We start from the raw sequence: 23,103 nt of genomic DNA, 5'->3' as shown, positions 1-23,103 counted from the left end.
TGCAGGACATCTCTTCTCATTGCCACCACCTTCCCTCTCCTTTCAGATGTCCCTGTCCTGCCTGAAGGAGATGGGCTGAGGCATGCAGCCACAGGTGAGAGGGCAATGCAGCACTGCCACTTCCTAGGTGCCAACCCCAGGCCTAGGAGAATCCATGGCATATTGATGGTCTGACCATCCATGGAGAACCTGTCCTGGGAGATTTTGTGGGGTCTGGGAGAATGGGCCGAATGTCTCAGGCTGGTGAGGACGAGGAAGGTGATAAACAGCTCTGAGGGGCACCCCACAGGCCCAACCACAGCAACCTGCCTTGATGCTTACAGGGGGAAGCCTGCACTCCCGGAGAAGTGCTGGGGTCCCTAGAGCTGAGGGACACACCTCGTCACCTTTCCTGGGGACCACGGGCTATGACGATGTTGAAGAGGTGTCTCTGGCATGTCCCCATGAGGACACCGAGGATGTGACACCAGAGCCCCATGCACAAGAGTTGCAGAGCCCCAGGCCAGCAGAGCCCAGCCCTGCTGAGCAGCTGGGTGCAGCCGGGAGGAAGGAGAGCTCAGTGCCACTGCGAGAGCCGTGAGTGCCAGGAAATGGTCTCCATTTTCCAGCAGTCAGCAGACACACATGGGTATTTCCCCTCTTGGTATTCCCCTGTTTTTATGCTGTGTGTTGGTATTTCCTCATATTAAAACCCTGTGGGGGCTTCGCCCCAGATCCTGTGCTTCCCTGACCATGTATCCGGGTGTCTTCGTGAGGCTGATCAAGGGTAGCAGAGCTGAGAAACACAGCAGTCGGGGATGGTCTTGTCATAGGGTCAGCAGAATCAGTGTCTGGCTGTGGTGCTGACAGAGCCCCTGGTCCCTGGACACTATTCCTACTGACAGAGACATTTCCATCCTGCCAGGCACAGGCAGTTTCCAGGCAAAGTGGATCTCTGTGAAGCCCCGTGAGGCACTCACTGGCAGTGCCCACCCTCTGCTGCCTTGGGCCCCCATGGAGGCCAAGGATGCCTGCCCAGCACCCACTGGCAGGGATACCTCTCTTGCAGGAGCTGAATAGGTAGAAAGGTGGGACCCTTGGGCAGGGCTTGGAATCCAGACTGCCCTCCCAGCTCCTGCTGGTGGGTCCCACAGCCTTCCAGCTCTTTCCCAGTGGGCTTCTCTGCTGCAGGCTGGGAGGTGCTTTTGGTAGTGGGATGGTGGGCTGGAACACCTATTGGATCATCTATTTAATCCCTTTGGGTCAGTTGTCCTGGCTGTGTGCCATGGCATTGTCCTGCATACCCCCAACCTACATGTTGTGGGGACAGTATGAGAGATGGAGAACCCATTGGTATGGTTCAGCAGTAAGTGAAACACTGGTCTGTTAACAACACTGCTTTGGTCTCAAATGCAAAACTCAACTCCATATGAGCTTCTCTAAGTAGAACCATAGAGATTGAAAGAGTTTCAAGGGGGAAATGAATCCTAGCACAGGAGCTAGCAGGACTCATCGAGAGAGCATTAACTATGATGGGGGAAGGGGATAAAACAGGGATCACCAGAGAAGTGCCTGGGGGAACAATGCTGAAGCTGAGGGGGAGGCAGATATCTCGTCTGAAGTGCATCTACACCAATGAATGCAGCATGGCCAACAAACAGGAGGAGCTGGAAGCGATTGTACAACAGGCTAACTCTGACCTAGTTGCTGATAGGTTGGAGAGCTGGGCGATCGCCAACCGCATGAAGTTCAATAAGAGCAAGTGCCGGGTCCTGCACCTGGGACGGGGAAACCCTGGCTGCACGTACAGACTGGGCGATGAGACGCTGGAGAGCAGCCTAGAAGAGAGGGATCTGGGGGTGGTGGTAGACAGCAAGTTGAATATGAGCCAGCAGTGTGCCCTGGCAGCCAGGAGGGCCAACCGTGTCCTGGGGTGCATCAAGCACGGCATCGCTAGTAGGTCGAGGGAGGTGATTGTCCCGCTCTACTCTGCGCTGGTGCGGCCTCACCTCGAGTACTGTGTGCAGTTCTGGGCACCACAGTATAAAAAGGACATGAAAGTGTTGGAGAGTGTCCAGAGGAGGGCTACGAAGATGGTGAAAGGCCTGGAGGGGAAAACGTACGAGGAACGGCTGAGGGCACTGGGCCTGTTCAGCCTGGAGAAGAGGAGGCTGAGGGGAGACCTCATCGCAGTCTACAACTTCCTCGTAAGGGGGTATCGAGAGGCAGGAGACCTTTTCTCCATTAACACCAGCGACAGGACCCGCGGGAACGGGGTTAAGCTGAGGCAGGGGAAGTTTAGGCTTGACATCAGGAGGAAGTTCTTCACAGAGAGGGTGGTTGCACACTGGAACAGGCTCCCCAGGGAAGTGGTCACTGCACCGAGCCTGACTGAATTTAAGAAGAGATTGGACTGTGCGCTTAGTCACATGGTCTGAACTTTTGGGTAGACCTGTGCGGTGTCAAGAGTTGGACTTGATGATCCTTAAGGGTCCCTTCCAACTCAGGATATTCTATGATTCTATGATTCTATGCTGTAAGGAAGCATGGTGGGATCACTCCCAGTACTGGAGTACTGTGATGGATGGCTACAAGCTCTTCAGAAGGGATTGACAAGGAGGGAAGGGTGGTGATGTGGCGGCTCTTTATATTAAAGAGTGTTTTGATGTTGAGAGCTTGGGGTTGGGAATGGTAGAGTGTCTATGGATAGGAATCAGGGGAAAGGCCTGTAGGGGTGACATCTTGGTAGGGGTCTGTTATATGATCGTATGACCAGACTGGTAGATGAGGTTTAGGAGTTCTTTTGCTTTCCATGTTTAGAGATAGGACAGAGTCTTAGAGGGAGGTTTTCGTGTTCTGCTTTGGGGAGCCAGTCAGAGTTTAGTGTAAGGGCTAGATTTTTGGTTAGGTTTTTGTTTGTTTATTTGTTTTTATGGTGTTTTACTGGGTGAGGGCTGGTGTTAAGGCTGGCAATCTAATGCTAATGATTAAAAGCTACACTTTATTGAGTGTTAAGATTAATGCTAAAAGGTAACATGTCTGGGGTTTGACTTCAAGGTAGGATTTGAGGAAGGGGATTAGAGCAATGAATTCCTACCAGGGTGAGGGATTTACAGTAGCTGTATGTGTTAAGGTTACTGGTTAGAAATATTATCAGGACATAACAGGAATATTTTTCAAGTGAGCATTGCAGAAGCATCAGCCTTACGTGAACCCCTATCACTGCCTCCTAATCCTTCCTTTCTCTTAGCCAAACCCCTCTTCTTTCCCCTAAATCTCCCACCTTTATTCTCCCAGCTTTCCCCTGGCCTCATCAAATGCGTCACCCTGTTGGGGGCAGCTTTCTGATTACCTTTATGACCTCAGAGGCTCTGCCTCCCTGCTGTTGGCCAGCCAGGTGCTGGGACAGAAGTGACCTCACAGCCAGGATCCACAGGGCTACAAGGAGTTGTTGTCCTCAGGAGGCCTCTTCTCAGCCCACCCAGGAGCACGGGTTGCAGTGAGTGCCCTGCACAATCCCTCAGATACTCTGCCTGCCAACCAGCTCATGCTTCAGAAGGCCTCCCACATGTCCAGAGTAATTTTTCCTCAGGTAGCCTTTAGCAACTCCAGAGCATCCTGAAGAAAATGGACACCACTCTGTAGAAAAGTGATCCAAGAACTGCTTTCTCAATTTCTTCTGCACAGCTAAAATGACACACGTTTACACCAGCCATCAGCCTGAAGGTGGCACATCAGGTCCTCAGGCAGAAGTGCCCCGACATCCACCTGCACAGCCATGGGCCTCCTTCTGCCTCCTGATGTCCTGAGGCACAGCTGACCTCAGCAGATGATCCCCACTGTCGTGGTTTAACCCGGCTGGCAGCTAGACACCACGCAGCCGTTCGCTCACCCTCCCCTCTCCCTCTCTGGGACGGGGGAGAGAAATGGAAAATGAAGCCCGTGAGTTGAGATAAAGACAGTTTAATAAGACAGGAAAATAATAATAACAAAAATAATAATAACAATAATAATAATAATAATACAATGGTGACAATAGGAAAGTAATAATAATATGTACAAACAAGTGATGCACAATGCAATTGCTCACCACCCGCTGACTGATGCCCAGCCTCACCCCGAGCAGTCCGGCCCCCTCCCCCCAGCTAGCCACCCCTATATATTGTTTAGCATGCCGTCAGATGGTATGGAATACCCCTTTGGCTAGTTCGAGTCACCTGTCCTGGGTCTGTCCCCTCCCAGCTCTTACTGCACCCCCAGCCTGCCCGTTGGCAGGACAGAGCAAAAGGCTGAGATGTCCTTGGCTTAGTATAAGCACTGCTCTGCAACAATTAAAGCATCGGGGTGTTATCAGCACTCTTCTCATCCTAAGCCAAAACACAGCATTCCATCAGCTACTAGGAAGAAAATTAATTCTAACTGAAACCAGGACACCCACCCATCTCTTCACTGATTCCTGTGACCTGACCAGACCCATGTCACCTTCCCTGCCTCCTCCAAGACCAAGTGATTGCTGCAGAACAAGAGATTGCTGCACAGCTAAAATGACACACGTTTACACCAGCCATCAGCCTGAAGGTGGCACATCAGGTCCTCAGGCAGAAGTGCCCGACACCTACCTGCACAGCCATGGGCCTCCTGCTGCCTCCTGATGTCCTGAGGCACAGCTGACCTCAGCAGAGCATCCCCACCCATCCCCACTTCATTGATTCCTGTGACCTGACCAGACCTATGTCACCCCAGACCTATGTCACCTCCCCTGCCTCCTCCAAGACCAAGTGATTGCTGCAGAACCTCTTAAGCTCTGCCCAGCCTCGTGGGGCCAAATCCCTTCATTTACATCATAAGAGTGCAGGAATGAGGGATTTGAGGTTTGGTTGTTCAGTTTAGGGTTTAGGGATTGTATTTTACCTTCCAAGTTTAGGAACTGGGCAAGGTCTTAAAGGGAGGCTTGTGAGTTCTGCTTTGGGTAGACAGTCAGTGTTTAGGGTATAAGCTAGATTTTTGGTTGGGGTTTTATTATGTACCTTGTTACGGGATGATATCTGGCAATATAATTCAAGGAATTAAGAACTAGAGATTAGCAAGAGCAATATGTTAAGACTAAAGGTAAAAAGTAATTTGTTTGGGGTTTGACTTCAAGGTAGGAAATGAGGTTGGGGTTTAGAGCAGTGGATTCCTTTCAGGGTGAGGGAGAGCATTTAGTACTAGGTTAGCACTAGGTTTTCAGGTTGCTGGTTAGAAATTTTGCCAAGGCCTAACACGAATGCTTTCCCAGTGAGTGTTGCAGAAGCATCAGCCTTACCTGAACCCCTCTCACCTCTTTGAAATCTTTCCTTTCTCTTAGCCAAGTCCCTCTTCTCTCACCAAGGTCTTGCATCTTTACTCTCCCGGATTTCCCTTGGCCTCCCATACGTGTCACCGTCTTGGGGGCAGCTTTCTGAAGGTCTTTGTGACCTCAGAGGCTCTGCCTCCTTGCTGTTGGCCAGCCAGGTGCTGGGACAGACGTGACCTCACAGCCAGCATCCACAGGGCTACAAGGAGCTGTTGTGCTCAGGAGGCCTCTCCCCAGGTCCTCCAGAAGCAATGTGTGCAGGGGATGCCCTGTACAATCCTTTGGGTACTCTGTCTGCCAACCAGTTCCTGCTTCAGAAGACCTCGCACAAATCCAGACTCACATTTCCCCATGTAGCTTTTGCAAGTCCAGAGCATGCTGAAGGAAATGGCCACCTCTCTGTAGGAAAGTGATTCAAGAACTGACTATATATTTTAGAAAAATGTTGAGAACTCTTCCGAGGAGTTGCTGTGAAAGTCATGATGACTAGCATTGGTCATATCCATATGCAGTGAACAAAGGCCCAGCCCAGACTGCTCTGTGGTTCCCCCTTGTTGCTCCCAGGAGGCCAGCCCAGCCCACTCCCTCCCCAGCTCTCCACACCTGCCTCTCCTCTCCCCAACCCAGCCCAGCAGAGAAGTCCAGGCTGGGCTGGCCCCAAAGCTGCAAATTAAACAGGGGAGGTCACAGGCAGTGTGTCTGCTGCTGCAATCTGCAGGAGAAAAACCCTACCGATCCACCTTCCCAGACAGTCTGCAGCCCTCCCCGAGCCAGTGCCACTCCCCAGCACAGCACAGCACCACACTGCTGGCCCTGGGGTTCCTCAGGCACCACCACTGCAAACACACAGAGCCCTGCTCTTCTCCCAGGACACTTTATGTCCCACACAGCCTTGCCCCAGCCCAGCACGTCTGGGATGGTCTGAGCAGCCATTCCTGCAGCCCCTGCCCATACTGCCCATGGCCCCTGAGCTGGCAGTGCTGTTCAGCAGAGTGAGGGGGATGTGGTGAGTTGGGCCGTGGGGGCACTCTGCAGGGCTGTGTTGTTCAGGCTGGGAAGGCAGAGCCAGCTGGTGGGGAGCACTGCTACTGACTGCCTCCCACACAAGTGGTTCTTTGGCCATGGAGGGTGCACACAGATAGCCCTCCTTCTTCAGAGTCAGAGATTCATTGAATAGCCTGAGCTGGAAGGAACCCACAAGCATTATCAAGTCCAACTCATTTCCAATGTGAGGAGAAGTTTTGGGGTGATTCACTCCCTCCAGACTATGAAATTTCACTGGTTGAATAATTAATAATTTTACCAACCCCTTTCCCATTGCCTCATGTTGCAGAGCTCTGCTTTGTCTGTGGAACACAAATAATGATCATATTTCTCTCTGGACTACCTTATCATCAGTAAAACAAAGTAAAAGTAAAAATAAAAGGAAAACAAGATGAAAACTGTATCTCAGTCTGTAATGAGTTGCATTATCAGTGATATGCAGAGGACAGTAACTATATTGCTTCTGAAAAACACCCAGACATCACTTTCCACACAGCATCCTTCAGCATCTGATTCCTCATGCTGTAGATGAGGGGGTTCACTGCTGGAGTCAACACTGAGTACAGAACTGCCAGTAAAATATTCAGGGATGATGAGGACATGGATGGGGGTCTCAAGTAGGCAAATGCACCAGTGCTGATGTACAGGGAGACTATGGCAAGGTGAGGAAGGCAAGTGGAAAAGGCTTTGTGCCGTCCAGGCTCAGAGGATATCCTCAGCACAGCCCTGAAGATCTGCATGTAGGAGTAAAGAATAAAAAGAAAACAGACTAAAAGTGAACATGCAGTGAAAACAATAAGCCCAAATTCTCTGAGGTAGGCATCTGAGCAGGAGAGCTTGAGGATCTGGGGAATTTCACAGAAGAACTGGTCCACAGCATCGCCTTGGCAGAATGGTAGTGAAAATGTATTGGCTGTGTGCAGCACAGCATGGAGAAAGCCACTGCCCCAGGCAGCTGCTATCATGTTTATACAAGTTTTACCACATATGATGGTTCTGTAGTGCAGGGGTTTGCAGATGGCAACATAGTGGTCATAGGCCATGATGGTGAGAAGATAAAACTCTGCTGAAATAAAAACAGCAAACATAAAGACCTGTGCAGCACATCCCGGTAAGGAGATGGTCCTGGTGTCCCAGAGGGAGTTGGCCATGGATTTGGGAACAGTGGTAGAGATGCAGCCCAGGTCAAGGAGGGCGAGGTTGAGAAGGAAGAAGTACATTGGGGTGTGGAGGTAGTGGTCGCAGGCTATGTCTGTGAGGATGAGGCCGTTGCTCAGGAGGGCAGCCAGGTAGATGCCCAGGAAGAGCCCGAAGTGCAGGAGCTGCAGCTCGCGCATGTCTGTGAAAGCCAGGAGGAGGAACTCTGTGGGGAAGCTGCTGTTGGACATTTGTTGCATCTGGGCATGGTTGCCTGTCCATGGAGGAATTGACAGTGACAAGTTAGAGAGACTTTTCTGAGCAAAAACTAAACCTTATTTCATAGAAATCCTCCTCACCACGACTGCATTCTCACTGCATCTTCATCTCAAGAAGACTTGCTCCTGCCTAGAGCTCTACATCTCTCGACCTAAGGCTGCCACAGAGACCATGCAGATCCTCTTTAGACTCAGCAAGGGTTAGTACTGCCAAACAGTATATGGTAAAGAGCACCAGGAATGGATCTCAGGCATCCGCTGGCCAGAGGCATCTCCCTCTTTACAAGTGCTGAGAAGGAGTTCCAACAATCCCACAAGAAACAAGGAAGGTTGTGTTGGTGCTCTCTGTAAGCTAAAGAGTGTGGAGTGAAATTGTGAGGTTCCTCAGACCTAAAGGTCCCTTTCAGTATAATGCTCTATGAGTTTCAGTCCCTTCTATAATCCTGACAACAGCATTGTCATCCCCCTGACTGCCCTCCAAAGCAGGAAGTTGAAAGCAGAGACCTCAGAGAGTGCCTTTCCTTCAGGTATGGCAGGTATTGTTCTTCCCTTTCAAGAATCTCCCCTGAAGATGTCCTGTGGGTGCTGTGGAGCTCTGAGCAGCCTGCTCCAGACAGCAGCCTCTGGGCATCAGCAGGACCCTGCCCTGTCCTGTCCTGCCTTGGGGGTTCCTTCCACCCACAGCTTCTCCCCGCAGCACCCTGGGCAGTTCCCCGGGCAGGCTGAGTGCTGAGCCTGGCAGGCAGCAGAGGTCCTACCCCAGCACACAGTCCCTGGGGTACAGCAGGGACCCTGCTCTGCACCACAGCCCTGGACACCCCTGCCTGCACCCTGGCTGCACAGCCTGCAGCCAGACCTGTGAGAAGGAACCCTCATGCCCTGCCCCTCTGACAGTTTAGGGAGGTAATCCCTGCTCTGAAGGTTTTCACTCCCCTCTTACACAAAGAAACTCTGAGAGTCCTTCTTAAAGCTCCCATAGGCTGTGGGATTTGACAGCAAATCTGGAGATGGCACCAGGAACAACAGCTGTGCTGCCTTGCAGCCAGAGACTTACCCTGTTCAGGGCTGTGAAGATTTCTCTCACAGTTAGCTCTCAGCATCCCCCCTCCACACTGCCTTTAACATCTCCCTCCCTTCTCTCAGCCGCCCTTGTCCCCTGCAGACAGTGCCCCCAGTCCTGCTGCACTGTGCAGTGGAGCTGCTCCTGGGCAGAGCTGTCTCTCCGCAGCACAGGGAGCTCTTGACAAGTCCCTGGGCCTCTGGGGGAATCAACTTGGAAACACACTGAAGTAAACATTTATGTTGCTTCCCTCCAGTGGAGACAGACCACTGTCCTTCTTCATTTCAGAAGAGGTATGATGTCCAAGAATCACTTTTCCATATCCTGGTTTTAGGCAGAACACCCAGGCAAGGACAGGGAGTTATCTGCCTTCCCCCTGTTGAGGAAAGGGTTTCAGCTGAGTCAAACCAAGCAACTCATACCTTGTTTGCAGTTCAGAGGCTAGAAGAGGGCTTAGCTGACTCTCCCATGCCTTACAGAAGACCACAGGAGTTGGGATTCCTCTTGCCTAGGTTCAGGTGGGCACAAACCAGGCAGCTCTATGTAAGCTGCTTGTCTCAGCTCCCAGCATATTGAATGGAGATAGAGGCCAGGCGGGAGCTGTTCAGATGGAGACACCGGGTGTCATTGGAGGTGCCATGTGACATTTGAGTGATGTTCACAGAATCACAGAATCACAGAATTTCTAGGTTGGAAGAGACCTCAAGATCATCGAGTCCAACCTCTAACCTAACACTAACAGTCCCCACTAAACCATATCCCTAAGCTCTACATCTAAACATCTTTTGAAGACTTCCAGGGATGGTGACTCCACCACCTCCCTGGGCAGCCATGTTTCAAGTGCCAAATTCTTCCGGGCCATAAACAAAGATTTTATTGATGCATGTCCAACATAATATAGCTCTAGCCATTGCTCAACAGTAAAGAAATAAAAGGCAAGCTATGACTTGGCTGCCATCACTGAAAGGTGCTGGGACCACTCCCATGACTAGTGTGCTGCAATGACTGGCTTCAGGCTCTTCAGAAGGGACAGGCAGCACAGAACGAGTGGTGGCATGGCTTTCTATATTAGAGAGGGTTTTGGTGTTGTAGAACTCAAGACTAAGAATGGTAACGTTGAGCCCCAGTGGGATAGGGTCAGTGGGAAGGCCATCCTGCTGGGGGTCTCTTATAGATCGCCAAACCAGGATGAGGAGATGGATGAGGTATTCTACAAGCAGCTGGCAAAAGTTGCACAATCACCAGCACTTGTTCTTGTGGGGGACTTCAACTTTACAGACATATCCTGGAAATACAATACAAAATACAAATACAAATACAAATGCTAATACAAAAAGAGTAAGCAGTCTAGGAGGTTCCTGGAGAGCATGGAAGATAGCTTCCTGATTCATCTGGTTAGTGAGCCTACCAGGGGAGGTGCCCTGCTAGACCTTCTGTTCACAAACAAGAGAAGGACTGGTGGGAGATGTGTGGTCAGGAGATGTCTTGGGCAGGGTGACCATGAAATGGTAGAGTTCTCTATTCTTGGCAAAGTCAGGAGGGGGATCAGTAAAACTGTTTTCTTGGACTTCCGGAGGGCAGACCGTGAGCTCTTCAGGACACTGGTTGGCAGAGTCTGTTGGGAGGCTGTTCTGAAGGGCAGAGGAGTACAGGAAGACTGGGCACTCTTCAAGAAGGAAATCTTAACAGCTCAGGAGCAGTCTGTCAGCACATGCCCAAAGACAAGCCACTGTGGAAGAAGACTGGCTTGGCTGAACAGAGAGTTGTGGCTAGAGCTCAGGGAGAAAAAGAGGGTTTATGACATTTGGAAAAGAGGACAGGCCACTCAGGAGGAAGCTCAGTATTAGGGCCAGTTCTCTTTAATATCTTTACCAATGCAGTCTGTATCAGTCCATGGCAAATGGCAGGACTGTGTTTCCACCCCTGGGACAGTTGATTCCAGGTGTATAGGACACCCCTGAAGTGAAAGCGAACCGTGGCCTTCACAGTGCTCTCAAAGGGATGGATAAAAATGCATTAGTGATATCCATTGTGGCATACTACAAGGGAAAGGAGATATGTTCTCTTTATGATGTAGGACCTCTTGGAAATGTTTCTCCCTTGCTTTCCCTTGGAGTTGGTGAGCCCCTTGAGAAAGTTTCTCCACAGACAATACAGAAGCCCATTGGAAAGAAGAGAGACTTTCTTCATACTGCTGGAGTTGACTAGCCAATTCATCCACCGTAGGTTTCACCTGACTTTCAGCATTGTTTTCCCTTGTTTAGAGGAGCAACTGATACTGGCATAGGCTGGTTCTCTGGCCCAGACATGGGGCCATCACGTTGGTTGGATTAGCTGCAGGGCCTGTCACAGATGGAGTGTCACTGGAGCCGGAGTGGCTGCGGGGCTTGTTACAGGGTTGGAGTCGCTGATGGGCCTGTCACAAGAGTTGTTGTGGCTACAGGGCCTGTTTCAGGTGTTGCAGTGCCTGCAGAACCCATCGCAGGAGTTGCTGTGGCTGAAGTGCCTTTCAGAGGAGTTGTAGTGGCTGCCAGGACTGTCACAGTAGTTGGAGTGGCTGCAGGACCTTTGGCATGTGTTGGAGTGGTTGCAGGGCATAGCACAGGGGTTGAAGTGGCATTAATTGAGGCTCAGTAAGCAGAGGTCAACTCCCAGCATGTTGATTTGTGTCTCTTGGGAATGGCTGTGGTGATCACACTACTTTTTCAAGGGTTTCTCTAGATTGTTTGGATTCTGCACTTGTTCAGGGGTGAATTTCCAAAGCATTGGAGGTGTTCACTGCTATAGGTACCTGCCCATATCCTCCCTCAATCCCTGCCACTCGTAACTCTCCTGCCTCTGGACAGATCTCTGGATGGCATTCTTAAATAATTGTCTGACGTTAAACAAAAGCTGAAACACATTAATGAGACATAACAATAGGAACTTGCTGGTTTGACCATCCCAAGGATACTCAAAGCTTTGCAGAGCTATTGGGAGTATCCTGGAGGAGAAGGGGGAGATGAAGGAGACAGGGAGAGTTAACAAGTGGGGAAAAGCGTCCCCCTCTTGTCCTCTCCATGTCCCAGTCTACCAGTTCTGGGGGCTGAGTATCAGAACAACTGGTGCTGCTGCTAAAGACTGAGGGAAAGAAAGCATTAAATACCTCAGCCTTTGCCTCATCTCTTGTCACTATGTTTACCCCACCTACAATAAAGGATGAAGATTTTCCTTAATCCTCCTTTAAAGTATTTCTATAAACAGTTTTGATTGTCTCTGGCAGTAATAGATGGATTGAGCTCCAGCTGGGCTTTGACATTTCTAATTTTGTCCCTGCACAGCATCATAACATTTTGGACACAGCTCTGTACAAAATGACAACAGGCATGACAAGAAAGCACAGAAAAGGTGGAACCTGGCAGCCTGCAATCCCTTACCCTTCTGAGACTGTGTTGCAATTCCATTCAGCTGGTTACTCCTGTATTATCCAAACTTGCCTGCAACTCCTGATGCTGCTCTCTTGTCAGAGATAGCACAATCACACAAAGGTTGAACCGTCTGCCTGCAGACATTAACAGCTGACAGAATGGAGCATCAGTGTGGGGGAGCCTTGAGAAACTGCATGAATATGCCTACAGAAACCTCTTGACATTTACAAGTAGAGTCTAGTCCTGCACCAGTGGAAGAGGAGCTCCACACATCAGGGCAGCCTGGGACCCTGCTGAGTGAGCAGTGCCCAGGAGGAAGAGGAGGGCCTGGGCACCACCATGGATGCCATATGACCAGTGGTGCCTGCTCACCAGGAACCAGGCCAGATTCCTACAGAGCTGCCTTACAAGGTGCACGGCCACCAAGAAAATCTCAATTACCAGACTCATCTCAGACATCGCATGGAAGAGGGTCTACAGCCAGCAGGGAAAGAGGTGCAGGTGTAAGAGTCCCAAGGACTGCATGGGGTGGAGAGGAACAAGGGCTGTGGCAAGGATGAAAGTCCAAAGAGGACCAAGTTCTTTGTATCCATGGCTATGACTGTTGTCAGTGTCACTGAGGCCTATGAGGAGACAGCTTATCGGTAAAGTGCCAGGGCCTCATTGCCTCCTCACACCCAGCCATGAACCAGGCAGAGGTCGTACCACTGTCCTGCACTTAGCAATGCACATCCCCATCTCCTACTGTCCCAGGAAGAGCCCTGAGCAATGTCTTAAGGGAAAGGATCTCTCTTCCCAGAGGCCAGGGGTCAAGGCTCAGCTTTTGTGCTTGGTGAAACACACCCAGTTTTTCCAAAGATCAGTGTCAATTTCACATTGCCTTTGTCTCCCGGCCCCACGGCCTCCAATGCTTGGTTCTAATGAGCTCCAAGGGAGGCTATGTCAGTCCTGGCCCTCGGGGGGAAACTCCAGAAAACTTGCATCTGACTTGGACTTCTTGAGAGAGTTCTTCACTTTCCACTCAGTGCCTGAGGTTCATGAGCTCATCACCAAAGCCACCAGAGGGGTGATTCCACTGCCTTGGGCTGGGCCTCTGCTGCTGAGCTGGGTCGGGCTCCTGGGACAGAGAGAGCTCCTGGTAGAGGACAGAAAGACAGGTCTACCCAGGAACAGCTCCTCTGCACAGCGCAGCAGGGCTGCGGGCACTGCCTGCAGGGAACAAGGGTGGCTGAGAGAAGGGAGGGTGATATTAAAGGCAGTGTGGAGGGGGGGTGCTGAGAGCTCACTGCAGGAGAAATCTTCACAGTCCTGAACAGGGTAAGTCTCTCTGCAGGGCAATGCAGCTGTTGTTCCTGGTGCCATCTCCAGATTTGATGGCAAATCCCACAGCCTATGGGATCTTTCAGGAGGACTCTCAGAGTTTCTTTGGATAAAAGAAGAATGTCAAGCTCCAGAGCAGGGATTACCTACCAAAGCTGTCAGAGGGACAGGGCATGAGGGTTCCTTCTCACGGAACCGGCTGCAGGCTGTGCAAGCAGGGTGCAGGCAGGGGTGTCCAGGGCTGTGGTGCAGAGCAGGGTCCCTGCTGTGCCTCAGCGGCTGTGTGCCAGGGCAGGGCCTCTGCTGCCTGGGAGGCTCAGTACTCAGCCTGCCTGGGGAGCTGCCCAGGGTGCTGCGAGGAGAAGCTGTGGCTGGAAGGACTAGAAAGCCAGGGCAGAGCAGGGTCCTGCTGCCGGCAGGGGGCTGCTACATGGGACAGGCTCCTCATAACTCCCCATCACCCCCAGGGCATTTCTGAGGGAGATTCTTGAAAGGGAAGAACAGCACCTGCCGTAACTGAAGAGATGGCACTCTCTGAGGTCTCATTTTTTAATTTCCTGCTTTGGATGGCAGTTAGGGAGACGATAATGGTGTTGTTAGGGTTGTAGAAGGGACCTAAACTCATAGAGCATTACAGTTAAAAGAGATTTGTAGGTCTTTGAGGAACCTCACAACTTCACTCCACACCCTTTAGCCTACAGACAGCACCAGCACAACCTTCATTGTTTCTTGTGGGATTGGTGGATGTCCTTCTCAGCATTTGTAAATAGGGAGATGCCTCTGGCCAGTGGATGCCTGAGATGCACCCCTGGTGTTCTTTACCAGCAGTACTGATTACTGCTGAGATTACAGAGGATCTTCATGGTCTCTGTGGCATCCTTAGGCAGACAGATGCAGAGCTCCAGGCAAGAGCAAGTCTTCTTGAGATGAAGACGCAGTGAGGATACAGCCTTGGTGAGGATGTTTTCTATGAAATAAGGTTTAGTTTTGGCTCAGAAAAGTCTCTCTAACTTGTCACTCTCTATTCCTCCATGGACAGGCAACAATGACCAGAGGCAGCAAATGTCCAACAGCAGCTTCCCCACAGAGTTCCTCCTCCTGCCATTCGCAGACACCCGCAAACTGCAGCTCCTGCACTTCGGGCTCTTCCTGGGCATCTACCTGGCTGCCCTCCTGGGCAACAGCCTCATCCTCACAGCCATAGCCTGCGACCACCGCCTCCACACCCCCATGTACTTCTTCCTCCTCAACCTCGCCCTCCTCGACCTGGGCTCCATCTCCACCAATGTTCCCAAAGCCATGGTCAATTCCCTGTGGGATACCAGGGCCATTTCCTCCTATGGATGTGCTGCTCAGATTTTTTTCTTTTTCTTTTTCATCTCAGCAGAGTTTTCTATTCTCACCATCATGGCCTATGACCGCTACATTGCCATCTGCAAACCTCTGCACTACAGGACAATAATGGACAGCAGAACTTGTGTCAACATGGCAGAAGCTGCCTGGGGCAGTGGTGTTTTCAATGCTATGCTGCACACTGTCAATACCTTTTCCCTCCCCCTCTGCCAAGGCAATGCCCTGGACCAGTTCTTCTGTGAAATTCCCCAGATCCTCAAGCTGTCTTGCTCTGATGCCTACCTCAGAGAAGTTGGGCTTCTTGTGGTTAGTGCCTGCTTAGCATTTGGATGTTTTCTTTATGTTGTGCTCTCTTATGTGCAGATCTTCAGGGCAGTGCTGAGGATCCCCTCACAGCAAGGACGGCACAAAGCCTTTTCCACATGCCTCCCTCACCTGGCTGTGGTCTCCCTGTTCATCAGCACTGGATTATTTGCTTATCTGAAGCCCCCTTCTGTATCCTCCTCCTACCTGAATCTTTTGCTGGCAGTTTTGTATTCAGTGGTGCCTCCAGCAGTGAACCCCCTCATCTACAGCATGAGGAACAAAGAGCTCAAGGATGCAGTGTGTGAATTGGTAACTGGATATTTTCAGAACCAATAAACTGCCATTTTTCCTCTGCATATCATTTATAATGTAGGTCATTACAGGCCTAGAAGTTGGAAATTTATGTGTGGTTGTGTTGCATTTTCTTATCTTTGATTTATGTGTGATGGTGTTGCACACAAAGGTATCATTATTCATCCCCTTCCATTTCAGTATCTACCTGTCTGTGTGACTCTGAGACATAGAGTAAATGAGAAGCCAGGCTCTCTGTGTATTTCAATAAAAGAAAGAACCTTGCTGTGATTTGCTTGCCTGAGATTCTTCCTCAGAGACCTGTGGTGGAGCTGCAGGGGTACTTGAATGTGTGCAAAGGTGGAGGGAAAAAGAGTCTTGGTACAGCAGCACTGCCAGGGAGCCCCAGGATTTATTTTATTTTATTTTATTTTATTTTGTTTTATTTTATTTTGTTTTATTTTATTTTATTTTATTTTATTTTATTTTATTTTATTTTATTTTATTTTATTTTATTTTATTTTATTTTATTTTATTTTATTTTATTTATTTCCCAAGCTGCCCTCTTTCACCTCCCACATTCTTCTTCAGAGCCCTTGTGTTACTGTGAGGACTGATTCTTCTTGTTGCTCAGGAGAGGCAGGAGAGCATGGAACATACAGAACACGTCTGTCCAACGTGGAGGCATCCAGGTGCTAAAGCATTCAAGGTGCTAAATCAGGGCAAGGACAGCTCTGCAACTCCAGGAAACACAGCAGGCATAGGGAAAGCCATCTGCTGGATTAGTTGTTATACCTCTGGTGAAATTTCATAGTCTGAATACAGTGAACCACCCCAAAACATCTAATGACATCGGAAATGAGTTGGACTTGATGATCCTTGTGGGTTCCTCCTTGTCAGGCTATTCCATGAGTCTCTGACTCTGAAGAAGGCGGGCTATCTGCGCACCCTCCATGGCCAAGGAACCACTTGTGTGGGAGGCAGTCAGTGGTAGTGCCCCCCACCAGCTGGCTCTGCCTTCCCAGCCTGACCAGCACAGCCCTGCAGAGTGCCCCCACGGCCCCATGCACCACAGCCCCCTTGCTCTGCAGAGCAACACCGCCAGCTGAGGGAATGTGGGCAGCATGGACAGGGGCTGCAGGAATGGCTGTTCAGGCCAGCCCAGACGTGCTGGGCTGGGGCAAGGCTGTGTGGGACATGGGGTGTCTCGGGAGCAGAGCAGGGCACTGTGTGTGTGCAGTGGTGCTGCCTGAGGATCCCCAGGGACAGCAGTGTGGTGCTGTGCTGTGCTGGGGAGTGGGGCTGGCCTGGGGGGCTGCAGGCTGTCTGAGAAGGTGGAGCGGTGGGGTTTACATCCTGCAGATGTCAGTAGCAGGGACACTGCTACTGACCTCCCCTTCTCCATTTCCTGTTTGTGTGCCATCCCAGCATGGGCTGTTCTGCTGGGCTGGGCTGGGCTGGGCTGGGGAGAGGACAGGGAGGTGTGGAGAGCTGAGGAGGGTCTGGGCTGGGCTGGCCTCCTGAGAGAGATAGGGAGGACCAGCACAGAAGGGGCTGGTCTGGGTCCTTCTTGTCTGGACACTCAGGGCATTTGTCCTAGAGCCAGATCCTTGCAATGACCATTCCCAGCACTGGGCTTTCAGCCCCGATCAAACAGGTGGTTTGTTTCTTCAGGAATGGACACCAAAGGATGACATCAGAAGGACGTGATTCTCTTCTCCATATGAGATTCCCCATAGTACTGCTGTGGTAAATGATCCTGAGAAAGCATGTGCTATAAACTATGGGAAAACACCTGAATAAAGGAAGGATAGATGTCAGGACTATCACACAAATAATACCAATCTTCTCTTCAGTTTTCTCAACATTTTCCTAAAATATACATTCAGGTCTTGATTCACTTGTCCACATAGAGGTGGACATTCCCTTCAGGATGCCCTGAGGTTTCTGATGAATTGTCAGGAACTGGGAGGCCTTCTGAAGCAGGAACTGGTTGACAGGCAGAGAACCTGAGGGATCGTGCAGGGCATCCCCTGCACCCAGTGCTCCTGGGTGGGCTGGGAAGAGGCCTCCTGAGCACAACAGCTCCTTGTAGCCCTGTGGATGCTGGCTGTGAGGTCACTTGTGTCCCAGCCCCTCGCTGGCCAACAGCAGGGAGGCAGAGCCTCTGAGGTCATAAAGGCCTTCAGAAAGCTGCCCCCAACAGGGTGACACATTTGGGGAGGCCAGGGGAAAGTTGGGAGAATAAAGGTGGGAGATTTGGGGGAGAGAAGAGGGTCTTGATAACAGAAAGGAAAGGTTCAGAAGAGGTGAGAGAGGTTCAGGTAAGGATGCTGCTGCTGCAACAGTCACTGGGAAAACATTCATGTTAGACCACTGGTAATATTTCTAACCAGGAACCTTAGGTCCTGGTGCTATCCTAAATGGCCCCTCTCACCCAGAAAGGAACCCACTGCTCTAATCCCCAGCCTCCTATACTACCTGGAAGTCAAACCCCAGACACATTACCTGTTACTATTAGTCTTAACCTATTCCTTTTGCTAATCCCTAGTCCTTAATCCCTGACAATAATTTGTCAATTCAAAGCAGAACACGAAAACCTCCCTCTAAGACCCTGCTCAATCCCTAACCCTGGAGGCCAGATCTAATCCCTAAACCCTAACCTGAACACCTGATCCTCAAATCACTTCTTCCTGGTTACTAATGCCAACTGTCCTGCTGTACAGGTCAAACCCACGGTGCTGAGAAACAGATAGGAGCCCTGAGAGCATAGTTATGAAAAAGATAGAAGGGGATTAAAAACTATAAGGACACCTTGTCTTCAAGCATCAAAGCTCTTCCAAAAGCTTGAGATATTCAATGAGGTGGTCAAAACCTCAAATTAAGATGGAAAACTGAAGGGAAAGAGAGACAGTTCACACTTAATTAAGACCTGACTATAACTTTCAGAGCTTGTAAGAAAAGTGACCCCATCTCTCCTGCATTAGTATTGTAAACATCTCCTGAAGTTTAACAAGAGCAAGTGCTGAGTCCTGCACCTGGGATGGGGCAACCCTAGCTATGCATACAGACTACGGGATGAGAAGCTGAAGAGTAGTCTCGCAAAGAGGGATCGTAGAATCTGAGAATCATACAATATCCCGAGTTGGAAGGGATCCATAAGGATCATTGAGTCCAACTCCTGGCACAACACAGGTCTACCCAAAATTTTAGACCATGTGACCAAATGCACAGTCCAATCTCTTCTTAAATTCAGACAGGCTCGTTGCAGTGACTACTTCCCTGGGGAGCCTGTTCCAGTGTGCAACCACCCTCTCAGTGAAGAACCTCTTCCTGATGTCTAGCTTAAACCTCCCCTGCCTCAGCTTAACACCATTCCCGTGGGTCCTGTCACTGGTGATTAAGGAGAATAGGTCAGCACCTGCGCCTCCACTCCCCCTTGTGAGGAAGTTTTTGACTGTGATGAGGTCCCCCCTCAGCCTCCTCTTCTCCAGGCTGAACAGGCCAAGTGACCTCAGCCGCTCCTCATGTCTTCCCCTCTAGGACCTTCACCATCTTCATTGCCCTCCTCTGGACACTCTCTAATAGTTTTACGTCCTTTTTTTTACTGTGGTTCCCAGAACTGCACACAGTACTCGAGGTGAGGCCGGACTAGCACAGAGTAGAGCAGAACAATCTATTCCCTCAACTGACTAGCGATGTCGTGCTTGATTCACCCCCGGATACGGTTGGCCCTTATGGCTGCCAGGGCACACTGCTGGTTCATATTCAGCTTGCTATCAACCACAACCCCCAGATCCCTCTGTGGGGCTGCTCTCCAGCTTCTCGTCCCCCAGTCTGTACGTATAGCCAGGGTTGCCCCATCCCAGATGCAAGACCTGGTACTTGCTGTTGTTACACTTCATGCGGTTGGTGATTGCCCGTCTCTCCAATCTGTCCAGATCTCTCTGCAAGGACTTTCCACCCTCAGCTGACTCCACAACTCCTCCAAGTTTGGTGTCGTCAGCAAATTTGCTCAAAACACCTAGTCCTACCTCCAAATCGTTTATAAAGACATTGAAGAAGACTGGCCCTAAAATGGAGCCTTGAGGGACCCCACTAGTGACCATCCACCAGCTTGATGCAGACCCATTTACCACAACCCTTGGAGTCCTACCCGTCAACTGGATATTCACCCAATGTATGTGTTGAGGGATTTTTGAAACAGCAAAGATCCCATGGCTTGCTGCAGCTGAGCAAACCACCAGGACGACTATGAGAACCAGGACGCCCAATTGATGAATTTATAGAAGTATTGTTGCCAGCAGCTGGCTTCAAGGACGGGATGTACGTGACTGCTATTCACAAGGGGGTTGTTTTCATGCAGTTGTTTTTCTGAGTGCTTTTGACCAATAATCTTGTGTGAGACACTATCCATCCCTGTTAAGTTTACTATAAAAGTCAGGCTATTCGGGTAATAAAGGGCTGCATGATCTGACCATACTAGTGTCTGTCGTGTTTTCAGCCGTTCTTCCTGCAACATGTATGATATTTTTGTCCAGCTACATTTTGTCCAGTAGTATCCTCTGTGAAACTGTGTCAAAAGCTTTACTGAAATCCAAAAAGATCACATCAGCTGGTTTCCCTTGATCAACTAAATGGGTGATCTTATCGTAAGAGGAAATCAAATTTGTCAAAGAGGACCTACCTCTCATGAACCCATGTTGACTGGGACCAATGACTGCATTGTCCCCCAAGTGCGCTTCAGTATCTACAAGGACAATCTACATAATTTTACTTTTCTTTTCTTTTTCTTTTTTCTTTTCTTTTCTTTTCTTTTCTTTTCTTTTCTTTTCTTTTCTTTTCTTTTCTTTTCTTTTCTTTTCTTTTCTTTTCTTTTCTTTTCTTTTCTTTTCTTTTCTTTTCTTTTCTTTTCTTTTCTTTTCCCTTCCCTTCCCTTCCCTTCCCTTCCCTTCCCTTCCCTTCCCTTCCCTTCCCTTCCCTTCCCTTCCCTTCCCTTCCCTTCCCTTCCCTTCCCTTCCCTTCCCTTCCCTTCCCTTCCCTTCCCTTCCCTTCCCTTCCCTTCCCTTCCCTTCCCTTCCCTTCCCTTCCCTTCCCTTCCCTTCCCTTCCCTTCCCTTCCCTTCCCTTCCCTTCCCTTCCCTTCCCTTCCCTTCCCTTCCCTTCCCTTCCCTTCCCTTCCCTTCCCTTCCCTTCCCTTCCCTTCCCTTCCCTTCCCTTTCCCTCTTGTTTTTCTTTTTTCTTTTTCCTTTTTTCTTTTTTTTTTTTCCCCAGCATACTTTCTTCTTCCCCTCCCCTTCTGAGGAGGGTGAGTGAGAGAGAGGTTGTGGCGGAGTTCAACTGCATAGCTAGGTAAAAACAACAAAGAATCATACCCCAGCGGTGTGATATCCCATGATATCCTGTGTTATCTTGTTTATTACAAAGGTGCTATGAGAGAGTCTTCACTGACTTACTGTTACATGAATATGTATAAAGCATCCATATAAAAAAGTGCAGTTTCACTCATTAATTGCAGTGGGAGGAATCCCAACACTTATGCGGAAATGCAAGAAGCCAAAGATGTCACAATGGAAATAAGGAAAAAAAATAATAATGATAAAAACAAACAAGTAAACAAACAAGCAAAAAAAAACAGGCTGGAATGGGATACACAATTTTCGTTTATGGAGAGGGAAAGAAACTTTCTGAGTACTGAAAAACATCCCCCAAATCAGTTTCCTAACAGTATCCTTGAGCTCCTTGTTCCTCATGCTGTAGATGAGGGGGTTCACTGCTGGAAGCACCACTGAGTACAGAACTGCCAGAAAAAGATTCAGGGAGGAGGAAGAGATGGAGAGGGGCTTCAAATAGGCAAACATGATATTGCTGATGAACAGGGAGACCACAGTGAGGTGAGGGAGGCACGTGGAAAAGGCTTTGTGCTGGCCCTGCTCTGAGGGCATCCTCAGAACGGTCCTGAAGATCTGCACATAGGACAGCACAAGGAAAACAAAACACGCAACACCTGAACAAAAGCAAAAGATAATGAACGCAACTTCTCTGAGGTAGGCATCAGAGCAGGAGAGCTTGAGGATCTGGGGAATTTCACAAAAGAACTGGTCTAGGGCATTCCCTTTGCAGAGGAGAAGGGAAAAGGTATTGGCAGTGTGCAGAACAGCATAGAGAAAAGTGCTGCCCCAGGTAGCTGCTGCCATGTTGACACAAGTTCTGCTGTCCATTATTGTCCCATAGTGCAGAGGTTTACAGATGGCAACATAGCGGTCATAAGCCATGATGGTGAGAAGAGAAAACTCTGCTGTGATAAATGCGACAAACATAAAGAGCTGGGTAGCACAATCTGCATAGGAAATGGTCCTGGTGTCCCAGAGGGAATTGGCCATGGCTTTGGGGACAGTGGTTGTAATAGTGCCCAGGTCAAGGAGGGCGAGGTTGAAGAGGAAGAAGTACATGGGGGTGTGGAGGTGGTGGTCGCAGGCTATGGCTGTGAGGATGAGGCCGTTGCCCAGGAGCGCAGCCAGGTAGATGCCCAGGAAGAGCCCAAAGTGCAGAAGCTGCAGCTCCCGAGTGTCTGTGAATGGCAGGAGGAGGAACTCTGTGGAGAAGCTGCTGTTGGACATTTGCTGCCTCAGGGTATGGTTGGCTGTCCATGGAAGAAAAGAGAGAGACAAGTTAGACTTCTCTGAGCGTAAGTTATATTTCAAAGAAAGCTCCTCAGGAAGACACAGTGTCACTTCCTTGTGAGGAGAATGTGCTCCTTCCTGGATCTCTGGGTTTTGCTGTCGAAGAGTACAATAGGGACCAGGCAAATCCTTGTTGGACTTAGGAGCAGTCAGTACTGCTTCATAGTGTCTTGTAAAGGGCACCAGAAAGGGATTTCAGGTGCCCATTTTGCTGACGTAGCCTGTGCAATCTGTACAGGTGTTAGGGGAAATTAGGAGGTTCTTCACAGACATACAAATCTATTTCACTGTAACGTTCTAGGATCTTCAGTCCCTTCTAAAAACCTGGTAAGTCCCTTATAATCTCCATAATTGTCCCTCATGGCAGGAAAGTGAAAGCAGAGTTCTGAGAGTGCCTTCCCTTCAGGTATTCCCTGCCTTGGTCTTCCCTATCAATAACCAACCCCAGAGATGTCCTGGGGGTTCTCTTGAGCTGTGAGCAGCCGGCTCCAGTGTTATGGTTTAACCCAGGTGGCAGCTAAGCATCACCATTCGCTCATCCTCCCCTCTCCCTCTCTGGGATGGGGGAGAGAAACAGGAAAATGAAGCCTGTGAGTTGAGATAAAGACAGTTTATTAAGATGGAAAATAATTAATAATAATAATAATAATAATAATAATAATAACAGTAATAGTGTGAATAATAATTATGTGTATGAAACAAGTGATGCACAATGCAATTGCTCACCACCCGTTGACCAATGCCCAGCTTGTCCCCGAGCAGCCAGCCCTCCCACCCCCGCTAGCCACCCCTATATATTGTTCAGCATGATGTCAGATGATATGGAATACCCCTTTGACTAGTTTGGGTCAGCTGTCCTGGGTCTGTCCCCTCCCAGCTCCTGATGCATGCCCAGCCTGCCTGCTGGCAGG

At 49.8% G+C, this 23,103-nt stretch overlaps 4 protein-coding genes across 4 annotated transcripts in view; 2 read left to right on the top strand and 2 right to left on the bottom strand.

Annotated features, from left to right (window-relative positions):
• LOC137847096 (scavenger receptor cysteine-rich type 1 protein M130-like) overlaps window positions 1-929 on the top strand; it is a 60,267-nt gene extending 59,338 nt beyond the window's left edge. Inside the window, exon 12 of the mRNA XM_068665371.1 lies at window positions 324-929. Within this exon, the coding sequence (XP_068521472.1) occupies window positions 324-580 (257 nt within the window). The 3' untranslated portion in view covers window positions 581-929. The remainder of the gene's footprint in view (window positions 1-323) is intronic.
• A 5,881-nt stretch (window positions 930-6,810) lies between these two features.
• LOC137847481 (olfactory receptor 14C36-like) lies at window positions 6,811-7,755 on the bottom strand. Its single transcript, XM_068665751.1, has one exon. The coding sequence runs from the start codon at window positions 7,753-7,755 to the stop codon at window positions 6,811-6,813; it is 945 nt and encodes a 314-aa protein (XP_068521852.1).
• Window positions 7,756-14,622: 6,867 nt separating this feature from the next.
• LOC137847480 (olfactory receptor 14A16-like) lies at window positions 14,623-15,555 on the top strand. Its single transcript, XM_068665750.1, has one exon. The coding sequence runs from the start codon at window positions 14,623-14,625 to the stop codon at window positions 15,553-15,555; it is 933 nt and encodes a 310-aa protein (XP_068521851.1).
• Window positions 15,556-18,188: 2,633 nt separating this feature from the next.
• LOC137847479 (olfactory receptor 14A16-like) lies at window positions 18,189-22,042 on the bottom strand (the record flags this gene model as incomplete). Its single annotated transcript, XM_068665748.1, has 4 exons — window positions 18,189-18,251; window positions 19,389-19,582; window positions 20,198-20,260; window positions 21,205-22,042. Coding segments are annotated over 4 exons (1,158 nt in total), but the record flags the coding sequence as incomplete, so codon positions are not given.
• Between the last annotated feature and the right edge of the window lie 1,061 nt (window positions 22,043-23,103).

The sequence above is a fragment of the Anas acuta genome, chromosome W (assembly GCF_963932015.1).
Source record: "Anas acuta chromosome W, bAnaAcu1.1, whole genome shotgun sequence".
Classification (NCBI taxonomy): Eukaryota; Metazoa; Chordata; class Aves; order Anseriformes; family Anatidae; genus Anas; species Anas acuta.
Note: the sequence above shows the minus strand (reverse complement) of the source record. Positions and strands in the feature narration are given on the sequence as shown.